The 8,339-nt window shown below is 33.3% G+C and overlaps 1 protein-coding gene across 3 annotated transcripts in view; it reads right to left on the bottom strand.

The window, feature by feature from the left end:
• CTPS2 (CTP synthase 2) overlaps nucleotides 1–8,339 on the bottom strand; it is a 122,438-nt gene that overhangs the window by 93,025 nt on the left and 21,074 nt on the right. For all 3 annotated transcript variants that reach the window (XM_074192368.1, XM_074192366.1, XM_074192367.1), the window contains exons 5-7: nucleotides 7,466–7,582; nucleotides 6,214–6,297; nucleotides 3,739–3,819 (exon numbers count right to left, since the gene is read on the bottom strand). In XM_074192368.1, the coding sequence (XP_074048469.1) occupies nucleotides 3,739–3,819; nucleotides 6,214–6,297; nucleotides 7,466–7,582 (282 nt within the window). The remainder of the gene's footprint in view (nucleotides 1–3,738; nucleotides 3,820–6,213; nucleotides 6,298–7,465; nucleotides 7,583–8,339) is intronic.

The raw sequence follows: 8,339 nt of genomic DNA, 5'->3' as shown, positions 1-8,339 counted from the left end.
CTGTTCTCTTACCTTCAAAGATGAAAAAGTCTTCCAGTTCTCCTTCCTTTCTAATCTCTTTCACTTTATTGAGTTAATTGTTATTCCTTCCCTTCAGACTGGATGACTATCTGACAAATAGCTTATGTGCCTTCTCCCACCTGGGGCCTTAATTCATAACTAAACCTAGAAAATCTAGAATGGAATTAATCATAGTGATCTCCTGCCAAAAATAAAGGAAGAAATGAGCAACAATGAAGTATTTAAATAAAATTCACAGAAATAATTTAAAGGATCAGAGCAGACAGGCAGGGAGAAGTGAAAGCTTTAGAACTAACAAATTGATTAGAATATAAACATTAAAAAAAAAACCACTTGTACAAGTACCAAGTACCATACAAGTACCATAAATCCAGTCATAGAACTTCCCAAGCTGGAATGACTAAAAGAATCAGAGCAAATCAAAAAAGTATATTAGAAAAAGGTATTTGGGTGTTCTGGCTGAATTTTATTATTATTACTAACATAATTAATAAAAAAAATTAGGTAAAGATCATGAATCTTGGAGATTAGAACAGGAACTTTTGGTGTGAAAGTGAAAAAGTATCATCAACAAGGTTTTCATCAGACTTTAAAGACAAAATGTCTTGTGTTGACATATTGGACATTGTAAAAGGCATGCCTGTTCACCTAGAAAAGGGTCTAAAGGGTTCTGAAATCCCTTTCAGATGTAAGACTCTGTTGAGATTATATTAAAAATTGTTTTCGCTTAAAAAAAAAGTTGTACATAATGAAATTTCTGGTTTCATATAGTTTTTTCTTGTTCTTTGTATATGGAAATGTTCACTTGTGCCATCTGTGAAATTCAGAATAATAAAAAAAATTTTAATTACTCATTAGAGAAAAAAAAGAAACAGTATAAAGTTCTCTGGAAATAATTATGCAGAATACTAGTAAGAGGAGCAACTATGAGGCATGCTGGATAAAACACTGGTCCTGAAAGTCACAGGGACCTTAGTTCAAATATGACTTCAGACATCTGATGCTTACTAGCTGTGTGACCTTGGGTAAGAGGAGGGTGTGAAGTAGATAAAGTGTCTGTCCAGAGACAGGGGGACACTTACTATGTGTCCCTGAGCAAGTCACTTATTCCTAACTGCCTTGCCAAAAAACTCAAACAATTAAAAAAAATTTTTAAACTACCAAGGAATAATTAATAAAATATATCACATATACTATCGACTCAAGACATTCTCTTAAACAACTTGACATACTCAAAAGTTGCCAATTCCTTGATGATTCAAAAATCAACAATTCTGATGAAATAGGTAGGAGATATAGAATCCTGAGGCCCAGGGAGTGCCTTGGATAAGACCAAAGGTGGCGGGTTCTGAAAGGAAGCTATGTTTGCTTGAACTTTAGAATAGGATTCTTCAATTTGTGGCAAGTCAAGTTTCTCAATGAAGTTTCTCATTCTTGCCCTCCAATGTTGACTATGCTTGATCAGTTTATTCTGCATTATGATGAACCTCAGTTTAAAAAAAAAAAGGTTAATGCATGGGAACTGATGAACTAAAAAAGCAGGGAGAAAGATGAAAAACATTAAGAAATGATCATTTTTGGGTGAGTCACTAAAACAGATTTGGCAGACTTACAAAAGGAGAAAACATCCAAATAATCAGACTAAACAATAATAATTTAAGTAACAACTCATAGAAGGAAGGAAGGAAAAAGAAGGAAGAAAGGGAAAAGGGAAGCAAAAAAAAAAAAAAGGAAGGAAGGAACTTGTCCAGGGTAATACAGTGAGTATCCAAGCTTGAATTTCAAACTCAGGTCTTCTTGCTCCCAAGTCCTGTGGCTCACTGGATACACCTGGATACACCATACCCCTTAGTGATATTAAAAATCTAGCTCTAGAGATAAAAGTATGAATTAACCCCTCTGGAAAAAGATGTTTTGGGTTGGGGCTTTTTTGGGGGGGTGGCAGTTTTTTCATTTCCTCCCACAGAACTGTGCATACCCTTTGATCTAGGAATACCACTACTAGGTCTGTATCCCCTGTACAAAAATATTTATTGATGCTTTTTTTTGTTAGAACTTCAAAGAACTGGAAATTGAAAGGATGCTCATCAACTGGAGAAAGACTGAACAAATTGTGGTGTATGAATGTGATGGAACACTATAATTCTGTAAGAAACTATGAGCAGGAGGATTTCAGAAAAACCTTGAAAGATATACATGACCTAATGCTGAGTGAAGTGAACAGAAGCAGGAGATCACTGTACATCTTACAATTTTAGAATAAGATAATTGGCTTTCTTAGACTTCTCTTCTTTAAGAATATGATTTCTCTCTCATCACACCCAATTTGGATGAAGGTACAACATGGAAACAAAGTAAAGACTGACAGAGTGCTTTGCGGGGGGGGGGGGGAGCAAGATTGGGGGGGCATTGTAAAACTCAAATAATATCTTTAATAAAAATAAATTTAAAAAAAATAATTGGCTTTGATAACACTTAGCTCTTCTTAGCAATACAATGATTAAAGATAATTCAAGGGGCAGCTATATGGCGCAGTGGATAGAGCACCGGCCCTGGAGTCAGGAGTACCTGAGTTCAAATCCGGCCACAGACACTTAATAATTACCTAGCTGTGTGGCCTTGGGCAAGCCACAACCCCATTTGCCTTGCAAAAACTTAAAAAAAAAGATAATTCTAAAATATTTGTAATGGAAAGTATCATCTACATCAAGAGTAAGAACTAAGGAATCTGAATGCAGAAGAAAACATGCTATTTTCAGGTTTTAAAATTTGTTATATTAATTTTTCTTTCTCAGTTTTTCCCCTTCTGTTCTGATTCTTCTTTCACAATATGACTAATATAAAATGTTTAACATGATTGCACATATATAACCTATATCAGATTCTTCACTGCCATGGTAAGGGAAGAGGGAAGAGAAGGAGGAAGAAAAAACATGGAACTCAAAATCTTACCAAAAAAATGAATGCTGAAAACTACTTTTACATGTAATTGAGAAGAAAATTAAAAATGTTAACTTAAAACAGAAAAAAGGGAAAAAATTTCCTTCAATAGAAATTACTGACCAGTGAAAAGGCCAATTGGAATATGTAGCCTGATTGGGGGAGGGTTGGGGAGGGAACTGGGATTCATAGTACCATCCCCAATCCTGTAATCAATAGCAGAAATATAGACTATGGCATAAACTCTCACAAGATTAATTTAACCCTCTCTCAGCCCAGTGAAGAGGAGGTTGCTTTATTTCACAGGACTTTCCTTGCTTTTTATGCTGCATAACCTTGGATTTTCTTGTCTTCATATATCTTCTGCAAGTGGTAAAGAGAAAAGATATGGTCTGGTTTATGGTTTCAAGATGCCTGGGCATTTTTTTTGCCCTGAACTTAAATCAAGATCTATTACATTAGGGGATTAGAAATCCCATCACCTATTTCTGGCTATAACAAGAAGGTGATGTATTAGGTAATATAACTTCTATTCCATCAGTGAAACTGGTATAATCAAACCTATTCCTCTAACAGGGGAAAAGAGTGAGAGAGAGAGAGAGAGAAAGAAAAGATTGAGAGAGAGAAAGAGAAAGAATAGTGTAATGAATTTCCTAAAGCCTTCATTTGTCTGTTAGTAAATTGGCTGTGAAAACATCCTACAGTACATTGAGGGTAGTACCATATTGGCAAGAGAATGGAATATGTGAGCAATGAAATCCGGAGGGCAGAACCAACCTGCTCAGGTTCCACATGGCAAAACATGGATATCTTTTCCTTTACGGCCATTTCAATGGGCTTTGAACTTCTGCACACAATCTGTATCAAAGTCAAAAAGGTATGTACAAATCAGGCAGGAATCTTAGATAAAAATGTGATGCTACTGATATTAATCATTCACTTTGTGACCTAGAAAGAAGCAAGATCTTTTCTGTAAGAAACTCTGAAACTAATCCAAGTCATTATGAACAAATGCATTAATAGGTGACATTTATATAGCACATTAATTCTATCAGGGATGAATAAACAAACAGCTTAATATCTATTATCTCATCTAATCTGATCCTCATTTTTAAAAAAATCCTATGAGCTAGTAGTACAAAACTGTGCTCCTCATTTTATAGATGAAAAAATTGAGACTCAAATAAAGTGACTTTTCTAAGGTCATATACTGAAATCAAGACTTAAACCAAATATTTCTGGAAAATAGTGTTCTAAGTAACATTACACCAAATCTGTGGCTAAGACTCTGAATTACATAGTAACTTATATAAGTGTGCTCTATAATATATAGCTATATAATAATATAATATATAAATACAGATATAAGGCTAACTAAGGTTATCATTATAAGAACTCTGATCAATACAATCACCAACCATGATTCCAGAGAACCAAGAATTATCCCCTAACAGAGAGGTGACAGACTTATTAAGCAAAAAGGCATATGAATTTTGTACATGTTTTGCTTGACTGTGCATATTTGTTAAAAGGGTTTTGGTTTTTTTTTGTTTTGTTTTCAGGGGAGGTGGGGGGGGGGAAATGCTTATAATAGGAAAAAGTGCAAGTAAAAATACTTCAAAAAACAGAACATATCTAAACATTGTTTCATTAAAAGATAAGACTATTATGAAGAGATTTAGATTGCTCTTATTGCAAGGCACTAGAGTTTAAACCAGAAATAACATTTGAGTAGTGAAAGGTAATAAATAGTTGCTTCAGGAAAAACAAAAAGATCTCTTAAGTAGGGTTACTACACTTGAGAGAGGTTCTCCACATTCATTATAAAAGACTAAATTCTCAAAAGATAGGTCTAGGTAACTCTCCTACTGTCAAGCTAACACCAAAAGCAGAAAATGATAATGAAAATAATAATAGCTCACTTCATAAATATTTTATGCAATATATAATAATATATGTACATGTATTATGTTATATATTATAGATATTTTATATTATATACATATTTTTATTTTAAATATTTTATTTGCTTTATATATTTATCTGTTTATATTATATTATATTTGTTATACACATACTCATATATTTGTTTTATACATTTTGTATATTCCATATATATCTATTTATTTGTATATAATATTATATATTTATAGTTATAAGATTATATATGTTACATATATAGTAATCATATATTTGTTTTGTATATTATGTTTATTGTATATTTATATTTGTTTATTTTTATAGTATATTTTATAAACATATATAATACATAATTCAATATTATATAATAATGATCACTTAATAACATATAATTTAACATAATTATATTTCACTTCAGGGTAGGAAAATCAAAGGGCAGTATATTAAAGTGGAAATTGCTGAATTTAGAGTCAGAAGATTCCTGTTCAATTCCTGGTTCTGGAACTTTGGACCAGAGTGACCTTGGTCACCTCTCTCTGACTGTTGCTCCATCTGTTAAATGAGGTAACTGAGGGTCCCATCTAGATTGATGTCTATGATTCGAAGAGAATGTAAATGCCTAGCTGAGAAGTGGGAGCAATACCAAACTCTCTGGCTCCCAAACATCTCATCTCATCCAACCTCTTAATTTTAAATGAAGCCACTGAGGCCAGGGAAATGGAGAGACTTTCTGAAGACCAAATAGTTCATTAGTGGCAAAGTTTTCTGATTCCTGTTAAAGGTTCTAAGTTAAGCAATTTGGGTGAAAGATAATATAAAAATTAAACCCTCTCTATATATTCTCACTAACTTGGCAGGTCAGACATAGCCCTGAAAGAACTCTGATCAATGTAATAACCAGTTATGTCTCCAAAGAACCTTTAATGAACTATCTCCTAATATAAAGATGATGGACTCAATTTTTGACTGTGATCACTGGGGAGGGTATGTATCTTGTTAGACTGTCTGTTTATTACAAGGATTTTTTTTTCCTCTCCCAGTTTTTACTTGAGAGCTAGAAGAAGAAAAGAAGTCAGCAATAAAGAACTCCAAAAGGGCATTTTTTTAAAGGACAGAAGTTTTTAAAAAATAAAAAGCAAAGACAAGGACAGTTTTGAAAGTAATGCATAGAATTTATTATATAATTAAAAAAAAAAGAAGTAGCATGAAATGGAGATTCATGGTTTCTTAAAAAAATCTCTTTGATTATTTTGCTATGAATATGAAAATGCTATTTTTGAAGGGTAACTAAATTCAGATTTTTTAAAAAACTTCAAAGAAACAAAAACCTACCAGATCAGGAGACAATCCCAAGCCTCTCAATGCCCGAACACTATTTTGTGTAGGTTTGGTTTTCTGCTCTCCAGTTGCACTGGGCTGAAAGAGAAGCATTAAAGTTAAAACTCTTAACAATGTAGAATGGCTCTAACCAAGACAAAGAATAAAGAAATACAACAATTATGTGCACTAAGGTCAAGGAAAGTGGTAGTTTGGACAAAAATTAGTGGATTTGATCATCATAGACAATTAAATTAATTCTCCATATTGAAAAAGAAAATCAGGGGAGAATGGAGTGCTTCTAGAACAACTTTTGAGAGATCTGATTTAACTAAGTAATATCTCAACTATCTGTTTCTTTTAACTGTAAAATGAAAGCCTTCATATGCATATAACATAATTACTTCTCCACTTGAAAGTTTAAGACAGAAGTAGAGTCTATTAAAAGTTGGTTATCTCCAGTCAATATAACTACAGGTTTTTAAATAACTTTTCAGGATAAATGAATTTGAATTATCTATGTCTTCTAAGATTGTACCAGTGTTTCCTAATCCAGACTTCACAGCAGGACAATATAGATAATATCAAATTTTCTATCAGATTCCTTTCAACCACTCTCTAAAATCTTATCACAGATAACACAGACAGGTTGGGAAAGAAAGGGAGAGGGAGGGAGATGTAAGGAGGGTTGAAGTCAAGTACTAAAAAGAGAAGGCAAATGAACTGAAAAGACAGAATTGTCTTTTTAAGTTTATAAACTTTACTATTATTAAAGGTAAAAGTTTGTAAACTAGAGAAAATTTACCATGAATCTGCATAGAAAGAAAAGTGAAACATTTGTGCTGCAAAGAAGTGACATTTTATCCATCACTGAAATTGGCTTCTTGCTTTAATTTATAATAAATTTGTATATTATGTGAAAATAGCTAATATCGGCAGTATTTGGCTCAACTTTTAAAACTTCAATACAGACAAAGGATAAAAGTCCACGAAAACATTAAAACTTTGACAATTATTATAATAATAATGAAAATACCTTGAATATGTATAGCACTTGAATGTTTGCATGCAACTTCTCACTTGATTCAGAAAACTCTATGAGTTGTGTGCTATTATTAATATCTCATTTTACCAGTGAGAAAACTAAGATTTAGACAGATTAAGTGGCCTGGCCATGGTCACAAGTGATTAAGGTACAATTTGAACCCAGGTCTTCCTGACTCTACATCCAGTACTCTCCGCAACAGCCCACTGCTTATAAACCTACCTGTGGGACAAGGCTAACATGGATATTGCAGAAGTTCTCTCTTTTTGCCTTAAACTGGAATTGTCTAAATGCTTCAACAAAAGGCATGCCTTCAATGTCTCCAATAGTGCCACCCAGCTGGGAAAACAAAAAAAAAAGTTAATACTTGATAATTTCAATACAAAGAAATGACAAAACCTATCCTATTCTTTGTAGCACTACTGGCCAGGACCATAGACCACAAAAACCATTCTTGTTTCTTTGTGACCAAGTGCCACAGAAAAGCAGGTGAGTGAGGAAAATCAGACCAACAGGTGATGGAGGGGAAAAGGACTTACTTATAAGACAGATGAATAGAAAAGTAAGACATTAGAACAGGAGAAAGCAGGTAAGGAGACAAGAAGGGAGCTGAAGAGGAAGTAGGGAAGGGGAAAAATAAGCTGGAGTGGGTTTAAAGGGAAAAGATGGGATATGAAAGTAGATGGAAAGAGTCCAAGAATGACAGTAAGGTGAATACTAGCAGATGAAGCACCAGTAAGGCACTGGGGTATTCTAGAAACATCACCAAAAAGTTAAATGTGGTTGTTCATGTCTAATAACATATATTTAATGCATTTTCCTTAAATTAAGTCCAAAAAATATTTTCATATCTGCAACTACCAAAAATAGTCATTCAGTTTGTCCCTATTGCATCAAAACTTCTGATATTAACATCTTTTTTTAACTTTCAAATTTTTAAAGGCCTTCAACATTCTACCTCCAATTTATTTCATATTTCTCCTTTTTCACTCCCTCATATCTATCTTCCAGGCAAACTGGCCTATTTGCTATTTCTCTGAAACCGACTTTCAGTTCCCTCTACCATGTACATTATCCTGATAAGTCATACCCTCTG

The sequence above is a fragment of the Macrotis lagotis genome, chromosome 6 (genome assembly GCF_037893015.1).
Source record: "Macrotis lagotis isolate mMagLag1 chromosome 6, bilby.v1.9.chrom.fasta, whole genome shotgun sequence".
Lineage (NCBI taxonomy): Eukaryota > Metazoa > Chordata > Mammalia > Peramelemorphia > Peramelidae > Macrotis > Macrotis lagotis.
This window is presented reverse-complemented; position numbering and strand designations above follow the sequence as displayed.